The sequence below is a fragment of the Anopheles gambiae genome, chromosome 3 (genome assembly GCF_943734735.2).
Source record: "Anopheles gambiae chromosome 3, idAnoGambNW_F1_1, whole genome shotgun sequence".
Lineage (NCBI taxonomy): Eukaryota > Metazoa > Arthropoda > Insecta > Diptera > Culicidae > Anopheles > Anopheles gambiae.
Genome location: NC_064602.1, coordinates 32,769,136 through 32,794,893, shown reverse-complemented (window position 1 = coordinate 32,794,893; position 25,758 = coordinate 32,769,136). Strand labels below are relative to the sequence as shown.

At 44.4% G+C, this 25,758-nt stretch overlaps 1 protein-coding gene across 13 annotated transcripts in view; it reads right to left on the bottom strand.

The window, feature by feature from the left end:
- Window positions 1-25,758, bottom strand: part of LOC1271327 (protein sickie) — a 279,487-nt gene that overhangs the window by 114,633 nt on the left and 139,096 nt on the right. For 7 of the 13 annotated variants that reach the window (XM_061659110.1, XM_061659104.1, XM_061659105.1 and 4 more), the window contains 2 exons: window positions 22,814-22,940; window positions 22,114-22,261 (listed from right to left, as the gene is read on the bottom strand). In XM_061659110.1, the coding sequence (XP_061515094.1) occupies window positions 22,114-22,261; window positions 22,814-22,940 (275 nt within the window). Of the gene's footprint in view, window positions 1-14,056; window positions 14,208-22,113; window positions 22,262-22,813; window positions 22,941-25,758 lie in introns of those variants that run through there. The other 6 variants (XM_061659113.1, XM_061659115.1, XM_061659111.1 and 3 more) reach the window with 3 other exon arrangements.

The following is a 25,758-nucleotide window of genomic DNA, read 5'->3' as shown; positions in this document are numbered from 1 at the left end:
TAAAGAAACTGTCTTGCTGATGCGTTATCAGTTGGAGACGATCAATCGATAAAGTTGAGATGTTTTGGGGGTCCAACTCTAGCGCAGTAAGTCGTCTGGAGATTCAGGTGAGTGGCAGATAATTTGGCAAGACTTTGCAAATGAGCGTTTAAATTGAAACAAATAAGGCGGTGATCAGAAAGTCTCAAACACATTAGACATAAAATGCCGACCGCTGGCAGGCCAGGCAAACTGAAAGACTGCAAAAACGTGTTCTTGCGTTGTCTTGGGCTTTTGGAGTCACCGCACGCAACTTGTACAAGTCCTTGTTTACCCAAAAATGGAAGCATCCTCAGCGCGAACGATCAGCACCAAGCAAACTCCAACAACCAACCCGTCGAGCCTGCCAGCCATCTCAAGCGCTGAGATTTGGTGGTGTTTTGGTTCGTTGTTTGTCAAATGTTTGGACGTGATAATTTTACAGTTTCAACGGATCCTCATCAAACGCGGGGCTGAATAACGCTGGACAGCGGTCAAGGCGAGATAAAGTGCTCTCGGAGGGGGAAGCGAAAAACGAAAACCTCCCAAAACCAGACATAAACTTGTTAACTTGATACACCGGCACACCACGGCTGATAAGATCGAACCAATTAATTTTGACCCTGTTTGCGAAAACGATCAATCTTCGGGGCAGGTCCACGGCCAGAGCGTTCCAGTAGCGTTCCTGTCCCGATTTGGATGGTTTCCCGGTGGCTTATCAGTGTCGCTTGGGTGTCGAGCAGCGCGCCCAGCCCTCAGAAGTCACAGTCAAACCTGCTGGCTTAGCTTGGCTATGATTAATTGGTACACTGTGGATGGTACAAATGGTCGACGCATGAGCCACAGTTTTGTCGCAACCGAAAGGCGTACGCAGCGGCTCATCGGCTACTGGTGTTTGGAATTCAACCCGCACGCACGCACGCAACGCAACGCGGGGACTGATTAATTGACCGGGGCCCCGAGTGGCGCATATGGTCCGGGTGTTTAGCGTGATCGTATTCTCCCCTCAAACGGAGGGAGTTCCCCGATTGCATCGTCGTCCAAACGTGACCACGTTAATGACACTGCCACCACCATCACCACCACCAGCAGCACAAGCGGCGAGAGATAGGAGAGACGCAATTCTACGTCCCGGATTTTCTATTTAGGTTCTCCATTTCAAACGCGCATCGTGGCGGTGTACGGTGTTTTGGGGATGTTGTGATAACGACCAAAAATAACACAACACGGCACATTGGTAGTTCTTGGCTGGCTTGGTGATCTTCCTTCTGCCAGCGCATATGCTGTGAAGATGTACGCCTTGATGTCAAATAGTCAACTGCAAACGATTAGAGTGTTTTGTATTATGACAGGTTTTTGTTTTCCTTTACATTTTGCCCTAGTTTTGAAGGGTAATGTATGGGAGATTTTGTCTAGCAAACGCTTTAGTTGGGGTGTAAAGCAGTGTTGCAATAGTAATGTTTCGGAATACATTAGCATCATTTGGCAAACAGAGTCTGCGGCCTTAAAATGTCAAAAAAAGACCGGAAAATTTATTTTAACCTAATGAGCAAAGCCACCGTTAACTAAATGTGCACGCACAAAGTTAATAAAAATCCTTTCCATCATCAACGTTTTCCTCCCCCTGGTACCCGAGAAACGATGAAAGTGTCGTTAAATATGGCGCTCCACAACTGCTTTACGGGTGGGGAAGATAAAAGTATTTTCTGGAAAAAATCGTCTAATCAATCATATTTACTCTAGATTTATGCCAGCGGTAAGCGTCTTTGAGGTGCCGGGAAGCATTCGTTCGCCCACGGCCACTGTCTTCCCTGTTTGGTGGAAAATCTGATTAAACATCCCAACAAACAGCCGTCTGCGTCTAGCAGGCATAGGCATTGCCAACGGAAGACAGAAAAAGAAGCAAAAAACTCAACATTTTTTGCAGCGTTTACAGTTCTTCATCGTTGGTGTGTCTTCTGGGAGATTACATTCAATTTTTCACCAAATTACTCTGCTCTGCTGGATCGTTTACGGGCGGAACTCCCGTTTCTTTGAAAAGCAACAAGCCGCGGCGCAAAGATACCAGAAGCAATGGGCCGGGTTACTAGGTTTGAGGGGAGAAAAATTTGACACGCAAAGAACACTGTTATCTTCACGGTGAAGTCTCCCGAAAATAGCTCCCAAGAAGAAAAAAAAAAAACCGGCATTTAATCGAGCTAGCGGCATCTCAGTTCATTAGGGCAGACGGCCCAGACGCACAGCGCACATTGCACAACACCTGCGCGCGCCAACGTTTCGCCTGGATGGCATTTTCCCATTGGCATTTCCATTTCCTTTGAAGAATTTCACTCGCAGCCGCCCGGGAGTTGCAGCATGGTACGAATTCCATGCCCCCTCCTCCCTTGGGAGGAGAAATGTAAAAAAAAACTCATACATTCGTTTACTCTGACTCTTCCCATTTCTAGTATACGATGAAAATTGCGAGCAGAATGCAGAAGGAATGATAAAAGCTAATTTGATGAAGTTTGTCACTGGGCGGCAGGGAGTTACAGGATTTTCAAGGTGTAGGCAATTTCGGCGTCAGCTTCTGTGTGTTCTGCTGGGGCAAATCGCTTAATCCTACGGTGGAATCCTGGGGCAGCTTAGGGGCCGGGTTGTGCTACCGTGCACACAAAGAGCCGTTAAAGGGAATCACGACTAGTCTCATGATGGGGAGGATTTGTCCTTTTTTTGAGTTTGCTTTTGTGGTAGTTGGCTTAGAAGTAATTCATCAAATTCGGCTGACAAGGATTTGCTTCATTGCATACCAGATGTCACAATACAGGAGACAGTAGACGATGCTTTAATGCAATAAGCGTGATGTGCAAGTGTCTTCTTTTTTTGACATCACAACAAGGGAAAGACCCAGGAGACAAAGAGAAGAGATGTAAAATCTAAACAAGCTGTCAATATTGGAATGAGAAGAACGTTTTGCACTAAGGCTTGCATACTGTAAGGCGTTTTTAACCAAGCTTCAAGCTAAAACCGCCCAAAAGTATGCTCTCTGTAAGACAAACGTAGCTCAACAAACTCTGTTAAACAAAGCCGTGCTCTGGGTTCATTCTTTCGCCGCTCCCAACAGATGAAAAGTCATGCGAAAGAAGGATCCTTTTCTTTTTTACTCTCTTGAGAAAGCAAATAAGCGTCGCACAAGCGAACGCAATCAAGCGAAGTGTACAGTTTCAATTCTTCCACCTAACCGTCTGTTCCTAACGTCTTTGCTACTTCTCCGCCAGTGGAGTTGGCTGTGCTTTCATCTCTTCTCCATGCTGGGTGAAACTGTTTTTCAACATTAGTCCCGCCGTCGGTCGTTGCTCGTAATGGAAAATAATATTATCCCTAAGCAAATAAGAATAGCGAGCTCGGGGCAAGAGAGTGTGTGCTTCAGAAAACTAGCGCTGAAACTAATCCAGCAACAGTCCGGGGGATGACGGAGGAGTTTCTCATGCTGCCCGTACGATATTGAATCATCCGATGAATAATAATCATAACTCTATCGTTTCGCTGAACGCGCAATGGCACTTGGCGAAAAGTGATGCACCGTAAAAGTGGTTGCTTCAAGCGATGTTGTAGCGCACACTGCGTGGAGTTTGGGAGCGGTGAAATGGGATATAAGAATTCAATTTTCAATCGTTCAACTAGTCCCTCTCCTTAAGAGAGCAAAACTCTGTCCCGTCGAACAGTGACATTGGTTCGTTGGGAAAGGGTTGTCGTTTTTGCTAGCAAATGTAGCAAAACGCTTGCAGAAAACATGCTTTCTGGCCAGCTGGTTGATGTTCAAAACGGTGTTTAACAGAACGCCGTTCTGTTCGGGTGCTGCGTCTAAGCGTCCCTGAAGCGAAGGGACGACTCGTTGTTTCCATTCGATTAGTGCTGATGATGATTATGATGAAAATGGTTCAACCATGAACGCATCAAGCGCCAGAAGAACACAAACCATAGTAATTACACGTTTGCTTTTTCATTACGAACCAGAGACGGTGATGGGACGCGTGCTCTTCAAGAGAAATGAGGGAGTGGTCTCAATTTGAAGAACTGTTTTGCCACACGTTTACTTCTCATTTGGGGAAGCTCTTTCCACGCAGAAAGCCATTCATACTGACCGTTTATCGATGTCAGAGCCAATGACACTAGCAAACAAAACGGCAACTGACGTTGACAAGTTGCTGGAGATGGAACATTGGAACATTGGAAGCAGTTTCTAGGGAATAAAGAGAGATTGAAACAACAATTTCATTGCTTCTCCTCTTCCTACTTGATTTGCACTTTATTTCATTGAAATTCTGACCGCATTTCGCCTTGCCCGTTACACAACAAGAGCCGCTCTCCTAGCTTGGATAAAACTCTTTATCGCATGTCACTGTAAGGCATGCTGCCAACCAACCCCGTCAGACACAAAAATTAAACACCCTCATCACAGCTTGCATCATACTATTCAATTACGGTCAGCGAGTGTCAGCTACACTTTTCCAGCCACTCATCAACATCATGAGTCACACGATTCGGGGCGAATCTCTCCAGGCTGGCGTTAGGGCGGCGATACTTCTAATCCACCGCTGCCCATTTTGGGATATGCAAAAATGAAAACTCAAAAACCGTTGCTTCTTCCCTTTGTTCTCCCCTTCATTTTATCGGGCTGTTAAAACACACGATGGAAGTGAGTAGAGCCAATTTTCGGGACACCCTCGCACGGCTGAAATTTGTCTTGCAGAAAGAGTGAAGTGTGGGATTTTTCGGACGACGACGACGACGACGACGCCGCATGTACTGAGGTGTGTCATCTAAATCCCGTGCTTATCCTGTGGAAGCGTGACTCGACGACGGTCGTCAATCAGTGGAAGTTGATTTGCTCGCTCCCTATCCTCCGTTAAAAACCTGCCTTAACTCATCAATCTAGCCGTGGCAGGACCTAATCCCTTCATGTCCTTTCCCACAACGCTTCTAATCCCGCGAGGAATGCGTTGTTTTTTTGGTGAGTTTTTGATGTTTTGTTTCTTCGCTGGCAGTCCATTTATTTCCATCATAAAATCATGACGTGCAAATGACACGATCATCATCGGAGCGGTGCCATGCACCGTCATGATGCATCGCTGTTGGAAGGTGCAATTTATTGTGTTCTGTTCCGAAATAAAGCAAACCGATCCAGTCGAGGTTCGAGCTAGCTAGCTGAATGTTTCCCGTTTTCCGCACGATTGGACGTTGATGTGGTGATGTGTTGTTGCATGTTTTTACCCTCACATTCGATTTTCCATCTTAGTACGGAAGCTGCACGAAAGCTGCAGCAAATGTGCAGCCAGGAGATGAAGACATGCACCAGACCGTTATAAGTAGGAAAACAAACCTCCGACAGCGAGTAGGGGAGCGAGAAAAAAAAACAACATCGCACGTTTCGGGCCAATTTCCACTTCGATTTTGAGAAGGTTATACATCACGCTGTCTCAAGATTCTACGATCAAACTACCAGATATGGAGAGATGGGGAGGGAAAGAAAACAATAGAAATACACACGCGCACAGAAGAGGAACGCTCCACTTGCACTCTTCTCTTTCCTAATGGATCTTCAATCGTTGCCTCTCTAGTGCCACTTCTGCAAGCAAGAAGCGAATGGTGCTGCCTTTTGTGTGCTGGTAGCGTACCTTCTCTATCGGGAGATTAATATGGCTAATGTCGATTGCAGAATTTTTGGTTCGGTACAGCAGCAGCCAATTCACCAGCGGCAGGATTAATATTCTGCAATTCAATAAAGGAAGAAATGCTCGCCGACACGCGGGCTCCAGGTACGAGCTCATTACAAGAACAGAGCAGGAAAAAGGTATGGAAAGGAGCCGGATGAATTGGATGCCGTAGAAATGTTGTTTGAAATTAATCCGGCAGCAAAATACATCACAAAGACCGACCTACCAACCGACCGACGAGAGCAGTTGAAAGGATTGCTGACTGACACAAAGGGGTCGAGTTGAGTTGAGCAGGATCTTTTGAGTGCATCGTGGAAGATGGATATTGCTATTTTTTGTTCTAGAATATGAGTAAATTCTCCATTTACTTGGGATATTGTATGTTTCTTGAATATCTTCAGGATGTCCAAGGACATAGTTTCCATAATTACAAATCCAATTATCACATTAAGCCCGGTGTTGAACTACCTCAGCAAATATCAGAGCTTATTTCAATATTGGTAATCCTTCCGTCCGGAAATTCCAGGTTCAATAACCCATATCTGCAAATCGGCAAAAGAGGTGCCGTATTGGAATTTCCAATACAGTAGAACTTTTGTAACGTTCAATTATCACGACTTCTGCAAGCATAACCGTCACCCTCAATCAATACAGTGTGCACACACCAGAGTGCCACTGTTTGCATAATCATTTATCATCGTTTGCAGGCCGCCGTTCCGGGGGCGTTCCCATTTTCCTGCCTTCCGAGACGTCCTTTGCCAGCTCAAATGTCATATCTTCCGTGCTACCCCGCCGACCAAAAGACTGCTGCAGACGACAGCTGACGCTTTTGGGCCAGTTTTGGGCCTGCATTCGACAAGTTTTCGTTTGCGAGGAATCGGCTTCAATCGTTCGCATTTTTTTGGTTGTTCCGAAAACGATTGAGGCAGCGACGAAGCAGGGAAATTAACCGACAGGATGCAGCCAATAGTCTGGAAAGGAAATACGTTCAATAACAGGAGCAGCGCCGAAGCTAATCGAACGACGGGCGCACTCACTAGTGCTGAATTGCTTTTGCACGTTGTGTCGGCGGTCGTTGACTGTTTGTATCGTCCTGTAGGGTTTTGGGTAACGAAGCAAACGGTAATAAATCAAACAGTCTGGCTTGCAGAAAGTCTGGTGTGAAGGAGGGAGTGAGTCGTGGGACTTTTTTTCTGAGCACAATTAAAAAGTGCCAGCAACATTGGAGCGCTCAGACGCGGTGCCAGACGTTGGATTTAATTGAGGAAGGCGAAAATGCGTCACCGATGTGGACCATATTCCAAGATGTGGAGAGTTTTACGATCATATTTGTGACTGCTCTTGGTTCTTCACAAAACGCCTCGACCTCGCACAGATCTGCACCTACGCATGGATCTGTTGGGCTGCAAGTCGCCAAACTTGACAGTTTGATAGTGTGTCGTCATCCAAGGTGCGTTCTGTTGCGAAATGTCACCACATGGACGCTTGGACGAGAATCTCCCAAAAGGCAATCAAAGCGACCGTCTGTGACGTCTTTGACGCGGGTTAAGCTAAATCCCAAGAGTTGTGGTTTCTTGTCCCTTGTTCACTCGATGCCAGACACAACTTAACCCGACCTCTGACCAACCCGGGCGCGGTGGTACAGAAACATAAAAATGCAATAAATTGCATCGCACCGTCGTGGCTATGCATTACGCGAACCGGCGCATAAAGCCGTGTCTACGGTGAAGGCTACACTGGAGGAACACCTCTGCGGGGATCTTGTCTTGGGGATACAAGGGGAACAGACAGCAGACTAACCGTGCCGTTTGGCTACTCGAAAGGTGGAAACTGATGCAGCGGTAGGAAGGTGTGTGCAAAGCAAACAGAACAAATGTACAGGCAAAAGGCAAAACAAAATGCGAACGCTTGCAATAATCCGTAAACGCAGCCGATCTCCGAGGCCCAGATATTTGTTCGATTATTCATCCACTCGGCACGAACGTTTCCGCATTCGCCGGTACGTTTCCAGTGCAGGAAACGGCTGGACGCGCGATGCCACACCTGGTCCGGGGTCAAACCGGACGGTGCCGGTCAGTTTGTTTTGAGGTTATATGAGGCCCCAAGGAGGTTCCCTATGCGCGTGGGGTAGCAAAACAAGTTCCACTGTGTGCGCACGGTTTGTGTGATTGTGGAAGAAACAGCAACGCGAATAACTTTCATCATCGTTTCCTTTCTCTTTTTTTTCGGTTTGGTGCTGGTCGGTGGGGAAGAAGTAACAATCGGGAAACGGTGGAAACGGTATGACAAATGAGGTTACAACAATCGGGATAGAAGAGTGGTTGCATGTGCGGGAGGGATCAAGAAGGGAATTGGTGTGCATTTATTTTACGAGTCGCTTATTGCAACGGTAACACATTAGTGTTCCCTACCGTTACCGAGCGTTATCGTAACGAGAGTTGGCTTGGAATTAAAAAGGAACGGTAAAAGACGCTTAAATATGGTTGATTATGGTCCGTGGAACGTTAAATGAGTTCAATTAGGACAATCTGATAAGCAGAGCTGGGAGATCGGATCACCCAAGAAAGGAATTATATGTTGATTCTTATACCGAATATTTTTGGGGAGTTTATGGTAGAGTTGTTTTGTAGTTCATAACAATTCTTCAATATTGAGTTATGATTGTGATTATTTAAATAACCTCAACGTTCAGGGAAGTCTATTGATCATCCTCATCATAAACGTTCTCAAAAGAAACGTTTCCCAGTGCAATAAAACATGAAATATTGCCCGCCATTTCATGAGCGATGCCTTACACAGAACGAAAAAATTACGCACCATTAACGTAATAAGCTTGTAAGCAAACACTCGTCCAGATAACGACTATCTTAATGTGCAAGTTCACTTAAGTGAGTTCATGCCAATGAGTGAAGTGCATTTACTTGCCGTTCCCTTTACTTTTGCCGAACGTAATGCGTACGTATGTTTACTTCACATTGCTGCCCAAACCAAAAACACGAAATCAGTTTAAAACAACGCGTTCGAGGTGAATCATCAATCCATCAGTGGTTCTATTTTAAAAGCTGCACCACCATCTGCACGGTATACGTATGTTTGCAATTCCCAAAAAAAATCACAAACCCACGACCCTGGATTTATTGCGAGATTTCTATTCACTGCCACAAAATGTGGAGTGCGAATGCAAAAAACAGCGAAAACAAACAAGAGAGGAATTAATGTGATTCAACAAATTGCACTTTGTTTACGAATTTGTGAACCTAACCTGATGACTACCCCTTCGCCACTTCGGTGTCTGGTGTTTTGAGGGCCTGTTTTTTGTGTTGTGTTTTGCTGGCGGCAGAGGAAGCGAGATTTGTTTGAATGCGATTTATGCTATTTACACCGACGCGCGCGACCGACCGGGTCCTAGTACCGATCCAGAAGAGCTGCCAGAGACAATGCATGATTGTGTTTTTAATTTCTTTCGGCTCATTCCCGAACTGCGGCGCGAAAACCGGACATTACTGTCCACTTTATTAATTTACACACTTATCGCTGGCGCTTGCGGGACCGGCTGGGCATAAATTCGTTTGACCTCTCTAGACGAAAATTTCACCGACTCTAAAAGTGGAGCAAGCGGGGAACAGCATAGAAAGGCAAAAAACACAAGTTTTCAGGCTTGTGCGCGCGAAACTTAGCCATCAAACTGTTACCCAATAGCAGTTTTTACTCTGAGAAAGAGACACACACACAAAAGAGTGTTTCCATGGCGCACAAGCCCCAGTGGGGTTTGTGTTTTTTTGCCCGTCCCGTCCGGCTAGACCTATTTTTGCCTACATTTTTTTCCGGCCTGCCAGCTTGTGTTGATACATAAACATTAAAATGAAATGAAAACAGCAAAAGAAATGAAACTGATAGGAGCATCAGCAGCAGCAGCATAGAATCAGGAGGAAGATTTCACCAGAGCGGGGGGTTTCTTTTACTGCGCTCTGCTGGAAACTCCGGACCCTGGGCCGTAAATGTTTTCATTTTGCCAATGAAAAATTTATGATACTCACTCAGCACGCCTAGATAAATGGTCATTGGGAGCAGTGGGGAAGGCCCAGAGACCAGAGATGCACTCTAATTTAAAGCATCGCTTTTTAAAGCCAGACAATCGGCGGGAGTGACCAAACAAAAAGAGCCGAGGTAATGAACAACAATGGAGGGAAATTGGTTGTGCAAGCGCACTTAGTTGTTGAGGATTGTTGTCAAAACAATGTTTGCGAAAATATGTCTTGATGGTGGGTTTTTAGCAGCAGCAAAAGCGGGTAAGAGAGGACAAATCATTGAACAAAACAATACATTTCCCTTGCAGCAAGGTAGGCGTTTGTTTGGAAGGGTGAAGATGGCTTCAATTAATCATGATTTACGAACGAAAACCCGGGGGATTTGTGTCCAAAAGACAGGGTTTGGTAGTGTCAATGTAGAAACGCATCAGTTGAAATTACAAACCGTTGCAGTTGATGCAGTTGTTAATCAACTTTCATTCTTTTCATTCTAAAGACTTCAACTTCACTCAACATCACGTACGTATGACTCGCAAATACTGTCTAATTTATCTAGGCGATGGTTAGTGATTCTCAGTAACTCTTACTGGAGCATCCAAAGGAACATAAACATACAAAATATCGCCTTACACCCGCGTCCATATATCAAAAGCTGAAACTTTAGCCACACACACACAGCTTGTGCCCTTTTTTTCAGATGCAGTTTTCATTTCCCCCCTAAAAAAAACTTGCAACCAAAAACAAACTGAAACCCTTTTACAGATGAGGCAGACAAATTGGTTGGTTTTACTGGCTGGTTGGCGATCCTAGAGCCCGTGCATCCCAAGACCGGGCTAGATGGTTCACATTTCATCCGGCTGACTTCAAGAGTCATCCGCGCACCCGGTAAACCCTCCCCAGTATGCTGAGATGTCTGTGACACCTTGCGGATTCGGGTCTTTGAACCAAACAAAGTGTCCCTCAACATGAAACAAAGCCCAACTTCCCCAAAAAATGGTCATCCGTGTGGGTGTGTTGCGAGGTTCAGGGGAGGGGAAAAAACGTTGGAATGCTTTAAAAGCAACAATAAACAATCGGACATGAAAGGGGAGCGCGAGAGAAGTGGGGTGTGTACGTCATTTCATCTCCGAAAAAGGAAGAGAAATGGAAGGTGGAAAAAGTTTTCCATGTCATCACGTTGCCGGTTTCATCTTCTTGGGACATGTGTTTTTTTGGTTTTTGGTTTATGTTTCACCCTAACGCCCACAGCTCGCTAACAGTTCCGGAGCATTAGTCGCATTTCCGTCGGATATACGAGTGGAAATGTTTTATCGAAATGAAAATGATAGCATCTCGCGTGGAGCAACCAACAGGCAAGGTGGATGAATGAAAAGGGTGTACGGCTGGAAACAGCAAACAATGTGCAGAAGTCCTAAAATTTATAAAAATAGTGCTTCCTGACAGCAACTGTCTGGTTCGTTCCTTTAAGTTGCATTTCAAAGACGTTATATCTTGGATTTTAGGTATGAGATAAAGGTTCATCGAAAGGTGAATTTTATCAACACCTTTTTCTTTCAATAAATATCGCGCTTTACTTGCCCATGCTTGTGGGAAGTCGTCCTCAGAATATTCTTTGCTCAATGTCCCATAACTCTTTACGTAGCGCACAAAAAAATAAAGCTTCCCAACCATCCCAACAACTTGCTGTTTGCAGATAATCATATATTCATTGGTTTGATCTTTGGCTGTGTGTGGGCTAACATTGAGAAGATTACAAATTTAACATCCCATCATTTTGGGATGCTTTTTCTCTCTCCTTTATCCATTTCCAATTTAATCAACCTTATCTTGCCTTAAAAAGCGAAGGCACGACCATCATGTGTCCTTGTCAAACAAGAACAAATTCCATCAATAGGGAACATTGTTTATCAACACTTACAATACATCCTTCGCAAACAAAATGGCTGGCACTCGAGAAGGGGGATAAGATTTTTTGTTGTTGTTTTTGGTGGTCTCTCCCTCTCCCCCACTCATGAATCTTTATCACCTATCACAGAGGGATCACACAGCAACACAACCCTCCACACTTCTTTTCGTTTCGAACGATGTTTGCATAATCCTTTTCGCATCTGTTATCCACGCGGGCGGGTTTTCGATTGCGACAGAGAGAGTGTGTGTCTATCTTGAATGTTGCTTTATCCAACAATTGACAAATGTTTATCGAAATGGCAAACAGACAAAAAACACAACTACAATCTGTAGGACACACCTTCCGAAAGAAAGTGTCATAAATTCAATCCACCGAGATCCGTAGTGTGCGATACGGGGAAAGCGCAGTTTTGTCGGGTGACCCGCCAGACATTAATAGGGAGTGTGCAGGATTGAAAAAGCCTTCCTCCCAATGTCGCACCTTTGTGAGTTCTTCCTCACAATCCCAATCCCCCCTTGGTTTCTTGGTTGATTTGCACTCAACTATTTGCAGACCACGGGTATCAACGGGTACCGCTACCAAGACACAAGCCTGCACATCTACTGAACAGAAAGTGGAAGAAAATTGCCACCGGCTGCTGTTGAATGCCAATACCCAGTACCTCCCACAGCCCCACAGTACACAGTGTCGGGAGCCGCGTCTGACAGATCAAAAAGGGATTTGTTTACACTTTTTCGCCAGCGGGCCCCTGTTGTACTTTCCGTGCACACTGCACCCTGTCACAGTGGGGACGTAAAGCGCCGCATGGGGGAAAGAGGGGGGAAAAAGTCATTGGCAGAATCCATACAGTGTCGTGGCTGTGGTACAGCCCGCGTTCAATTCCTGGGGGCAGTTGGGGGTGTTGTTTGCCGTTATGTGGTTTCTGTTTACACTTGCCGTTCCAAGTGGACGTGTGTGGAAAAGTTGTAGGTACGACCAGAGAGCATCGGTTAGCCACATAACTAACCCGAGAAGTGGTATTTGCAGGAGCAGCAGCAGCAGCTGGAGATGTACCAACGATCATACCAACGTCAATGATTCCATTGGAGCTCTTCAAGTGCCGACAGACGGCAGACGGTTGGGCGGTGAAGCTTCCCAAGTGCCTTCCTCCTTGGTTTTCCCCGGAAATAGAGTGAGAGTTCACAAAGTTGCAACAAATTTGCACGATATCAACCACCGGCAGGATCACGCTCAGAACCCTATCACTGAATTAATTCCAGTAAATGTACAGACAAACAATCGGCAGCGGGAGGACTGTCGGGGTTTTTAGGATGTCTGGTTACGGGAAGGATTATAAATCACCCTCAGAGCTAAACGCCACGACCATGTCGTCAGGATACGGGGTACGGCAGATTTATCTATAGCGGGCTGATTCTGTCCCGAGCACGACTGACAATGAAATAGAGAGAGCAAAAGAACTGGAGGAGAACACACTGGTCATTAATTTAATTTCCAATGGATTTCAGCGTGCTGTTTAATCCCATTGCATGCTCGCTCTGTTGTTTGCTGGAGTATAAGTCTCACCGCACACACTCAGCCGGTTTAAACGCTCGTTCATTAAGTGTTATTATTCCATTAATTGCAAATGCGTAAATCAAAACATTTCCTGGAATATTCCCGCAGACCGGGTCCGCGGGTTGTGCGGCCGGCTCGTGTGAAGCAGTACGCAGGCTCTTATCGCATTGGAAGCCTACAAATCACGATCGAACTTCACAACACAACACTCAACACCCAACTCCTGGGCGACCTCGAAAGCCGTAGCCTTAAGATACGGCCTGAGACCCACGCTCGTGGTCTCACACAACAAAATGCACTTTACTTTCGTTTGATGCGTTGCAATCATTCTGATTTGCCTGATTTGTATAATTTATTTTTATTCTTCACACACACACACACATGTACACAGACACACATTCAACACAAAGTAGTGTGATAATGGATCGCACACACACGCACACAACAAGGCTCACAAGTACAAAGGCAGACACACTTTTTATTGGAAAATGATTCGCGATCGGGCTGGACGCGTGGACGCGGACCGGGGCTTATCTAATCGCGCCAGTGATTGAAAAACCTGCCCCGGCCAGGCACGAGCCCGGCATGTGTTTTGTTGTCCGGGCACACCGCACGCATTCGCCAGATGTGTGCTCGCGTGTGTTTTTTTCGCCTCTTCACAAACACAACCACTAGGGAGAGGACACCCTTCTGGAGAATTGCACTCACGCACGCCACGGTTCTACTGTTGCACCCCTCCGAAAATGTGTGCCAAAGAGATCCTTTTCACATACACCAGGGCACACGGCAGTACAGAGGAGAATATAATAAAATACACAACAAAAAAACGTAGGGACTTTGTGGGTAACTACCGGAAAGCCTACTGACGGTACAAACTCAACCGGCCGTTGGGTCGTTGACGAGAATACGCAAACTACGCGAACCGAGACCGAGAGAGATATGCGGCAACACGTACGTCCGTGCGCTGCTAACGTTCGAACGTAAATACACGCTGCTAGTGGCTTGCCGGTTTGTGTTGTGCGGCCTGGAAGCCAACAAGTTCTCACCGGCTCACCCCTCCCTGGTGACTTGGCTGGCTAGAGAGAAAGCATGCGCGAGAAATGCTCTCGCTGCTTGAGAGACGGGGTGAGATCAGGGATTGGTAGAAAACATTTGGAAATTAGTTGGACTTGGTCATGATGAACTACAAAGTGAAAATCTACGAAAACAAATACATCACTTTGAGGTCACAATATCTCGGTTTAAAGAATAAAATACGCCAGAGTGTATCGTTAAAAACTCTAAATATTGTAAAACAATATTTGGACCAACAAACAAAGTCGAACGGCCGTAACAACTAATTGGATTAGAGTTTGGAGTTTGAATCTATGTCGATCATTTTGGTGGGTCTTAATTCATGATGATTTTACCAATAATTTGGCCCTTGTTTATAAACTCAGAGCTTACTTCCGGGATTTTATTCAACGAAGTTATTGCGTATAAAAAATTAATTAATGAACATATGCTTTAATGAACAAAATTTCGTTTACCATCCTTTCTCATTCAGTTAACGCTCTTTCTGCAGTCTCAGTTCCATGACAAACATAACTAACATAATTTCAGAAAAGATGCAAACTGTCTTAATTGTAGTAAGCAATTTTATTCCAGTTTATATGGGTAAAAATAACGAAATTGCGTTGATGAAGCGATAACTAGTCCGACCACCATACAAAATATTAGATTGACAACCCCTGCAGAAAGCGCGTCTCTCTCAGAAAACCGGTAACCTGGCAACCAGAGCACAAATATGCTCACCTACTCTCCGTGTTTCAGTTCAGAGGGAAAGAGAAACGCTACCATTGTAAAAGGAAACTGCTTTCTGTGTTAGGGGAAGGATTGAAAGGGTTGGGGTAGCCGAAGGGAGAGAGAGGGGATTGTTGATGGTTTTTTCGTGCGTGTGTAGGTGGCGCTTTAAATGCCGGTTCGCCTTTGTTCCCGAGCAGGGAAATGTATTCGATGTGAGTATTTTGTAGGCTTACTTTTTTTCTTTAATTTTAAATATAAACAAAAAGACATGGTTTTCTGTTTGAAATTATGGAAATGTTTTGAGGTGAAACACTTTAAGGCAATATTTATTTGCACATCTTCCGAAGGGTTTCAAGCATAAAAAATATGCTAAACGTCTTGCCAAAAGTAAGCCGCTTGTGACGTTTTAGCGGTCTTCACATTGAAATTCTCCATAACGAGATCCAAAAAAAAAGCGCTTCTACTGGCAACAGAGACGCCGCCAAACTATTTAGCACCAATTGCAAAGGTATGAGAGACGCGACACATTGTTCTTGCACGTTTGCCTGAGCCCCACTGGTTTTGACTTCCGCCGTACAAAATCATTCAAAAAAGCGTTCCTCGCTTGGCTGGTAGAAGTTCCTTTTGTCGGCAAAGAAAAAGCATATGTAAATCTAAATTGATTTTCAACGGCTCGGGAAACCCCGTTTGGCACCCCGGGTGGTGGTTTTCTTACCAACGAAAGAGAGAAAAACTGCTCCCCAACCAACCAAACAAACAACATGTGTCGACGGAGAAGTGTGTGCGTTCCGTGGTTTTCCTCACCCGGCTGAACGTTGGAATAAATGCATGCCGAATGCTGTGTGTCCGTGCCCTGAGGGCGAGTAGAGCGAGTTTCACCACCCTCCACCGAAATGCTTTTTCAACCGCAAACAGAACAAACGGTACTGATCTGGTTAAAACTTCAAAAACTTCAGCCACACTTCAACGGGGAAAAGGCGTGATGGTGCTCCAGGTGTTGGTGGAATAAATGCAATTTAAGCTCGAATTCAATTACCACACAAACAATGCGCTCCAAAATGATGCTACGGGCGATGTTTTCATCTTCTTGGTGTGACGAACGCGTGGATGCTTCTATACTTATGTGTCACATGTGCTGTTCGACCCGTGTGTTTTTGGTGGAATTGAATTATGGTGCTTTCGGGGTCGGGTCGGTCATCCCAAAGGGGTTCATTTCCGGAACCATATGTTAATTAGCTCGGGTCGCTTGTTGAGTTCACGTGCATTGTTCACGAGCTGTCAATAAGAGGGTAGGGGAGCAGAGTGTCAAAAATGAAACCAGACAGAACGAGCGTGTAACAAAGAAAGGCCCCAAAAAATGTCACGATTGTTTCTGTTCTTTTGATGAGTCGCGATGGGCCCATATACAAACCCAAGCTCCAAGTGGCCCAAGTTCAAGTGCAATTCAAGGGAAGGTTTGTGTTCTTTCGCTTCAAAGGAACGATCAATCGTAGTTCAATAAGAAAACAATGAAATAATGTTTCCAGCCTCGAGTGCGTCCCCAAGACATAGTGGTGGAGTGCGGGAACGATTCTCAACCAGCCCTAGAAGACTGATTTATGATGTTGGATGTAATAAAAATTTCCATATGCCCTTTTTATGATTCAATTGTGATACGGGGTTGGATAGAACGAATTCCATCATCGGGTTTTTTGAATGACGTTCTTTGAAGATATACTTCAAATCCATTATCAAGCGGAGCTAGCGCATTATGCAGCCCATGTTCTTTGATGATCGTCTATTTTGAATTATAAATCCCGAGTAGATCTTGAAAAGAGTTAATTTGAATGTAAATTGCATAGCTCAAGGCGTTTTTATCGTTTAATTGAATACATTTTAGATAATATTTGCCCAATTATGAACAGATTTTCTTAGAAGAACAGTGGGCGTTATTTAATTGTTGCTATTTACCATTTTTTTAACATAAATCTCGACAATTACTTGTTATTTTTGATTGAAGAAGTCGATTTGAGCTTGAAACGGATAAAATGTTACACACAATGCATAGATATAGGCGTTTTTGTAATAAAATAACATACTTTCTGTAATTTACCGGTTATATATTAGTTTTCATACTTTAAAATATTAAAATTTTTTGAATGATTTCACAGAGAATCTTCAGTCATTCGCTTCAAACCCTTTCAAACGCTTGGTGCGCAAAGCAACGCATAACAACTAAATAAAATAATCATGATAGTGACTTAATAGAGCAGGTCCAAGTAGATTCGCCTTTTATCTGACCTTCGAGGATACAATTTTACGGTAGTGTAACGCATTTTCCTGATAAAGAGCACTAATGAATAAGTAGGGAAAACGACAAGGCGTCCTCCTCCTTCTCCTACAGCGAGGAAATAGGAGATAAACACACCCCGCAACGGTGGTTCCAGATTACATGGTGGCGATAATAACTGCACTAAGTTGGCCTTAAAAATCTCCTCCGAGAGTTGGCTGCACGTGTCCCGTGGGAGGTACTGGTCGTGGAGGCGGAGGGAAGGACAGTGCGTACATTTATCAAAGGCAAACAAAAAACACACGCTTTAATAATCTACCCCTTTTTCTACTTTCGGTCGTTGAGAGCGATGGCTTTAAAGGTACTTAGTTTTTTGGTAAGAAAGAAAACTCCCTCCAATCACCACCTTTCGGGTTGACAAAATTTGGAGAGCGAAGCGGCAGAGTGACCCGAACTGGAGACCGTTTGGAGGAACCGTGCCACATGGGACATGATTTACGAACGCGACCTGCTCGTATGAAGGAGACCACACCACACCACGCCACGAATATCCTTTTTCACGCATCAAATAATACCGGCAAACGGGAGCCGAAAACTGATGCTCCCTTTCAAAAACGGGGAGGTTTCAAAATTCGGAACATTAACAGTATCTTAGTGAGTGTGTGTGTGTATGTGGGGACACGCACCAACACTGACGCATCCAAACAGTAGTATGAGTGTGCGCGTTCGACCGGTTCGGTTGTTTGTTTGTTTGGGTGCGTAAATGGTTGAGGATTTTCGTGCGGGTTACAAGATTTATGTCCTTGCTACCACTTCCAGGGATCCCGGTGGACCAGCCAACGCACAAAACAGCCGAGTTTGAATTTGCATTTCTCCTCTCTCTCTGTTTCTCTCTCTCTCTCTATCTCTGTTTCGTTACGTTGACACACCCCCAAGCGCACTAGTCTCGGTTCTAGCCGCGCCGCGTTGTAGCAAACACCTTTAGGGATAATACCGGAAGTAATGCCCGGTTCTAGGATACAGCGAACGAAACGAACCCATTGCTTACAGTGTAGCGTGCTCTATATGCTCCCCTTGTATTACAGAAACCATTAGAAATTATTTATCGAGCACGCAGGATACACCGCGATATCTTCCGGAGTTACTGTGCAAACGTGTCTATAATTTCGTTTCTGACGCACTCTAACGAGGTCTACGAGGCACTAATATTCTAGCAAAAGTCATCCAGGATTCTTAGAAAATCGATTCTTTCCTACAGAATGCGAGGGTGCGTCTTTCGGACGAAACCACACCGTAACAAGTAACAAGACACATCAGCCACACACCCTTAGAAGCAACCACCGAGACTGGGCCAATATTTGTCTTCGTCTTAGCGTACACGTGTCGTGCGCTAAGATTTTAAGTGTTTCCTTAACCCCCAATCTTTAGCAACTTGTACTTGCGGGAAAAGTTTTGCTTCTTCCATAACACCCAATAAATTCGAAGTCGCCCTAAGACAACCACCAGTGTGCATAATTGACGAATCTCGAAACCACCATTTATCACACCGTCGTACGTTAATCAATCAAGTCTGAAACTTATGAAGATCGATTGTTTCGGGAAGGATGAGTTTCAAACCTTCAAAGCGGGTACACTAATCACGTTGCGTTCGTGGTCAATACTTTTGGGATTGGGGCACGTGGCGCCAGGTTCGTATGAGTTATAACCAACGCTGCCGTCTGCCGATGGCTGACGGACCTTCTACGCCGGGTGCAACACGAACCCCTCCAAGCCAAACGCGTGTGTCGCCATTTAGGTGTAATAAATTTTAACCTCATACTAAAGCCAAACTAACGCTATGCAGAACGTGTACGTTTCCCCCAGTGAAAAATACCGAAACAGAACAGCAACCGGGACTCCGGGATGCGTGAATGCCGATGAATAAATTTACATTTTTCGACTGTAAAGCCATTACCGATCCAGTAGGACAGGATATGGGGGAAACGGTCGGCTCGTTTTTTGTGTGCCCACTTTTCTATATAGACCACGAACGAGTATCTGCTTCCAACAATCTATACCTTCCCGGGAGAAGGATTATGGGAACGCTTTTAATTACCATGTCCGGGGTGTGCAGTTTACTTCCGATCATCGTCCTGCCAATGGTCTCCGAAGTCAGCTGGGTCAGCTCTATCGACAAGAAATTGTGTGTTTTTGTGAGCTTTCAGTGTTTCGCTACCATTTACGGTACTTTATTCGTGTTTTTGGAGGTAAACTATAGAGCCATTTTTATGACCAGTACAACCGTTTGGTCTCATAAATAAAACTTTAAAAGCATAACAACAGCTGACATAACGCTCCTGGTGCGGGAGGGGCTCTAATCCTTTTCGGCCATCATATTGCAATTTTATGGCTGAATGGGGCGAATCTAAACGCAAGCAGAAAAGTGCAACATTGTGTCTGGTGTATCAATTTGTTGTTGAAAAAGAACTGAAAAACAAACCCCGATTTGAAGGGTTCCTCACTTGCGTTGTTCCTACTCATTGCTCCGAGTGGTTTGCGCCTAAAGAGCTGCAATCCGCATTGCAAAACCATATTGAACGACTGATTTGTAGCTTTTTATCTACAGTTTATCTCCTATTATTGTTCAATTTCAATTTGTACATCTTTGTTCATTTCCATTCAGTTTAAAATAAATAAGAACCAAACTTTATTTACAGCACGGTTTTAGATTTATCGCTTTCGTTTCCCCCATTGCTCCTGCCCAGTAACAATGCGCGCTGATTATCAATCGATAATCGTGGTAACACATTTTCCATACAAAAAACTTCCCGTTAGCATCGTTTCATCCTTACTCCAGTATGTTGGGGACACCCTCCTAAGCAATCGTTTACGAGTTTAATATCTTTCTTTGTCACTGATGCAGCACGAATGTCTTTTGCGTACGCTTGATGTAGCACGCAGTAGTTGTTCTCCCCAAGAACATGACGCCTGGTCGCTCCCCCCGCCCCAAGCAGGAACGCAAAATGGTGGCAGCAAAAAAAGGAGCAAGGGAATATCGGAAATTATTCCAACGAGGGGATAAACTTTCTCCCAAAAAAAAAAAAAACACACGCCCTGCGGGAAGTCCAAGAATACTTGCCACCGAAATGACACACACAAAAAAATCATTTTCCTTTCGCTCATCATCATCGTTCGATACCTTTTCCGACGAGTTTGAGCCCACGAGGTAAACACGCGTTTGTTACGCGCCCTCCGAATCAGGCTTTCGATCATTCGATGGAGTCCCTGTGGCTAGCGAAAGGACAACATTGTATCACCTTTTGCTCCCCTACAGCGCCTCTTTCCGGTGTACGCCAAAGTAGGATTGTCACACTCAATTTTCCCTTGCAAACAGCGAACGGTACGGTATTTCCTTACAAATGCGTGTGGAAATACAATTTAAACCTCTCTCCCCAAACCGAGGCAGACAGGCCCGACCTGTCCGAGTGCGGGAGGTTCAGAACCATAAACTACAAACATCTGCGTCCAGCGAACGGCGAAGTCTTGTAAGGGGAGAATGGTTTTTATGGTTCTACTTGGTGGACCGTTTGAGGTAAAAAAAGGAGCGTTTCGTTTGTTTGTGTGTGTAGGTGCGGTATGCTCGTTTCTACGCTCCCCGAATCAGCACACAAGTGTTTGTGTGTACTTGGGAGAAAGAAAGTGTGGCTCAACACAATCCAATCACGAAGCACGAAGGATGGTCGAAGGAAAATCGAAAGAAAATCACATTAGAACAGAAAGATGCTTCTTTGCCTCGGCTACTTTACGCAGCGCATCAGAGGGAAAACCGGCAAAAAGGAAATGGTTGTTTGTGTACGGTAAAAGCATAATCCGTATGGCTTTCACCCGGTGCACGTGAATGTAGGCGTGAAATTAGTTTGTATTCGTTTAAGGTCCTTGCAAGCCGGTTGCAATCGTTACTGTTGAAGGTTAATTAAGCGTAATTGATGCAGATGTTCAGTGTTTGTGTCAGTGTGTGGTTTGATGTTTGATGGTATGAAGCCTGAAGTTCCCTTAATCGATGCAGCAAGGTGCCGACGAGATGGATGGCAGAGATAGTGCATTGATTCTACGTGGATCCACAAAACCAGACCAAGAACCTTTGGTAGTAACATCAGGAGTTTGGTAGGAGGCTATCGATGGCATGCAAATTACGTACAGCAGAACTGTAGAAACGATGCACACTATCGTCGATCTAAATTGCAGCTACATGCCGGAAGTAACTGCATGCCGCAAGGAACGTGACTTGCAGCGCGTAGTAGCTGTAATATAATTTTCCAATCGCTGTATGCACGAAGAAGTGTTTCGAACTGAAATTTCCATCAACACATTCCATCAAAGCAGGGAGACGATAAACGCCACTGAAACTATCGCGAGGGTCATCTCACCCTCGGGAGCAATGCTCCGAAGGGAATGCTTTTCAACTTGTTTGAAGGCAAAACTTTGCACCATCGGAAAACCACAAAACGACCAAAACGCAACACCCTTTCATGTCCTGTTGTCGCATTTAAATCGTTTTGTTTTGCAAATATCCAACCCCACGCTAACCGCTAAGGGGTTGCCGAAGGAGAGCATTGTTCGCGTATGATGCGAAACACGGGGGAGAAGAATTTCAATGCATCACCAGCAAACCAGCGAAGAGTATTGTTTGTGGAGAGAAGATTGCTGGAGCTGAGTTTGGAGTAATCTCTGGAGAGACTGTAGTGGTATACACATCCCTTCCGGTAACAACATAATTTGCATTTCAAACTCATTCTGTCCATTTGGTTGTGTATTTTTATTACAGTACATACTTCTTGTAACTGATAGTTTAATGAAAATGCTATATTCACTTACCGATTCGTCATTTCGGCTGGGACGGCATGGATTTCCACCTTCGTTTGATGCTGCTGGGGCGGCTGCTGCTGCTGCTGCTGATGCTGGTGCAGTTGCGGTGGTTGTAGCTGTAGTGAAGATTTCTGCTTCGTCGCTTGTTTGTATCGACCTGTGCAAAAATGATTGAAAATACGGGTTTTAAATAACAAAATGATATTACAACAAAAATAAGAAATTGAATAAAAAAATTATAAATAAAACGATAAAACAGCCGCCTTGATTTTCCTTTTTTCCAATTTTTTGCCGAACGAGAGGCTCTTGTCTTGGCTAAATATATACACTAGCGCCACTGGTGGAATTTCTTCAAATGTGTAGCTTACTTGAATCGACTACAGAGGGCGCTTTCACACCTGTTTGCTGTTTTACCGTTTTTATCGTTTGACGCCTTGTTGTATGCAATGTGCATAGCACTGGGCAGTTCAAATTTTACAGTAAAATTCAAAACAACACGAAGTATTCATTTTCGAAGTACGTTGTTATGACAATTATATAAAATTTTAATAAAATACAAATTAATTACACATTTTGCATTATTAAGATTAAGAAAAAATCCAACAGAAAAATGAAACTTTTATAAAATCTGGAACTAAATCTAATTTCCAAACTATTAAAATTAAATAAATGGGAAACGTACTACGATAAAATAAGTTTTAATACTTACTTAAAGCGAAGAAGAGCGACAGCACCGCCTTTAACCGTCCGCTGCAGATGTCATTCGGGGTGACCGATTCCAAGCCGCCAACTTGATGCAATTTCAGAACCGTGAGGCACGCGTTCACGTTATCGTACTGCGGGGAGGGAAGAGAAAGCGAGAAAGAGAACGAATCGATATTAGAAGCAATGGATTAGTTATGATTTATTTGGGAAAATAAGATCCAATTTTTGAACCCGTACACAATTGCACCAACTGTGTGCGTCGGAGGCGGACGGAAAGCATGAATCATCTGTCACGGCACGACTCTACTGTACTGTGTGCATGCTGTCACAGCGATCTGTAACGAATTGGCCATTGACTCATTTGGTGTGCTGCTTGAAAACATGTGGCTTTTAATTGTGTTTCCCTAGAATCTTTTAGTGACATGAGCATTGTTACTCGCATTGTGTGTCAGATTGGTGTAATTTGTGTGGATGACGCAAAGCACGGAGCTAATAAAGGGTTTTGCTGGAAGCATGAGTGATGACGTTAGTAGAAATAACAGATTAAAATTGTTTGTTTGTTACGTTGACATTTGGCATGTTTCAAAGGCATGATCAAGAGATGGTCAGAACAATAACCAAATTGAACGATGAATATATGATATTTGTCCCTTTTCTTCATCAGTATCACGACATCAATGTATTACTGAACCAATTCATCGTAAATAAAGTCATCCAGCACCGCTCCAATGACTCAATGTACTGCTGCAGTCGATGATGGAGTTGTAATTATAAAATATCTCATCGCAATTAAGGCAAGGCTGATTGACATCTAACGGACACTGTTAGTTCGGCATAAGAAATGGAAAGAGTACGGAATTCCCTCACCGTTGTTCAATCAAGTTGATGAAGATTGCAGTGACAACTGTTGCAAACACACTTCATTCTTCATACGCAAGCAGGAGAAAATCCATCATTCTCACACACCGACCCAACGCCATCGCCTCTTCCAACGCTACTAGCATACTAGCACAGCGCAAACGGGAGAGTGCACCAGATGCGCGTTAAAAGAAAGGACAGGAAAGTACAAAATCGAACAAGTTGCTGACAACACGCATCCATCCGTGTCGTGGTGCGTGGTTTTTCTGTCGCCACTTCTTTGCCACACTCGCATACTTTTTCATGGGACAATGGGAGCCAGAAAGCGGAAGACAGCAGTCTCCATAAAGTCATGAAGGCGGAGTGTGCGAGCTACAACACTAATAATCGTTCCAGTACGGATCACGCGTGAAGGTGGTAATGGCAAATGCAAAAATGACACACTCGGTACTCGGCATTCTTTGCTGTGCGGTATATATACATCATCTTGTGAGTGAGCTTGAGTTAATGATGATCATTGTTGGAGCAGCACTCGATCTGGTGTACTTGCGAACACACACTGATGGGGAGATCTACCACGGAAGAGTGGTGAGAGTGTATGCATCGGAATTGCGGACTTAATTCATTAAAGCATGCCATGAATTTCACGCCTCGGTTAGCGCGAGATGGAAATCTAGATTGGGGCGGGGTGAGTGTTTTGTTTTGATACAATTTTGATTACACTTAATTTTCACCGATGCGATAAGTGCGATGAGATCTTCATTAGCGATGGCACAGTGGGCAACGTTGAGAGTTGGCGCTGATGGATCCGTTGGCTTATCAGAAAATGGGGAAATTTGAGGAGAGCCTTTTTTTTTGGAGCTAAATTTGAATGTCTAGAGGACGACTGGACGTGTTTTGTGTTGGACTTGGAAATGTACGAAAGGTGGTTCCGGTTCGTTGGTTTCGAACTACAGTGAACAGTGACTTCAATGTTACACGGGCAGTAGATTATTCAATGAACGTATTCCAGCACACAAATGAGTTGTGATTAGCATCATACCATTATTCAAGAGCCTTTCAAGGTCAGGTTCATGCTATATTTTAGGTTTCACATCAGTCAGAAGTTGACATTTTTTGGCTTTAAACGCGAATTTGAAATGCAGACATCACCTTTTGTCAAATATGTTATAAGCATTTAAGCCTCATGCCTGATTGAAACATGAATTTTGATATACATATATTCAAATCACTTCGAATCTTTGCTCTAGTTCTTAGAAGGTACTGTTACTTCGCTATGGATATAATTCCAAAATTTCAATCCACAAAAACCTATGATTATTGTGTACCTCTAACTGGCAGTTTGTCCGCGTCTAAGAGGCAAACTCCAAGGTAGCAACAAAAAATCGGAAACGGATGATGGATTTGTATACGCCAGAGAGCAGAATCTAGTGGCGTGTCTGGTGCTCATTCCGTTTAGCACAGCAATGCAAAACCACCCCGCGCAAAAGATCGCAGAAGCAAACCATCAAACCCGCACCAACTATTCCATCGATTTCGCTTATGAATCCAATCTGCGGTACGCCGTTTCAGCCAGGGGACAGGTGAGAACCCAATTTCGCCCTCCTAAATACACCTTTTCCGGTCAACCGACAGCCGGCTAAAGGGACGTGTGGTGTAATGTTATACCTTGATTCTAAGCAACAAAAAAAAGAGCTCCCACATCGATGGTATGCTCCATAATGGCATCTTTTTGCCATTCTTTGGTTCCGTCTACCTGCAAAGTTAATATTACCAACAAAAATACCTTTTTTTTGGGTGGAATTTCGTTTTTGGTTACCTGCAAAAAAATGGTATGCCATTGGCCGATGATTGCGCTCATAAAAACGAAAGCACTGCCGGGCAAAATTGCGAGCGCACGCAGAGATGTGTTTGGGCGCCACCGTTTGCCAAATTAAATGCTCACAATTCCTCCGAGATGGCATTTGGCACATACTTTTCGGTGTCGTTCGGTGGTGGCGCACGTTTTATGTACGCATAGCGTGACACAGATTTGCAAAAACGAAAAAAAATCCCTCCAAAACGGTTTCTAGTGAGAAGTACTGCCGTTAC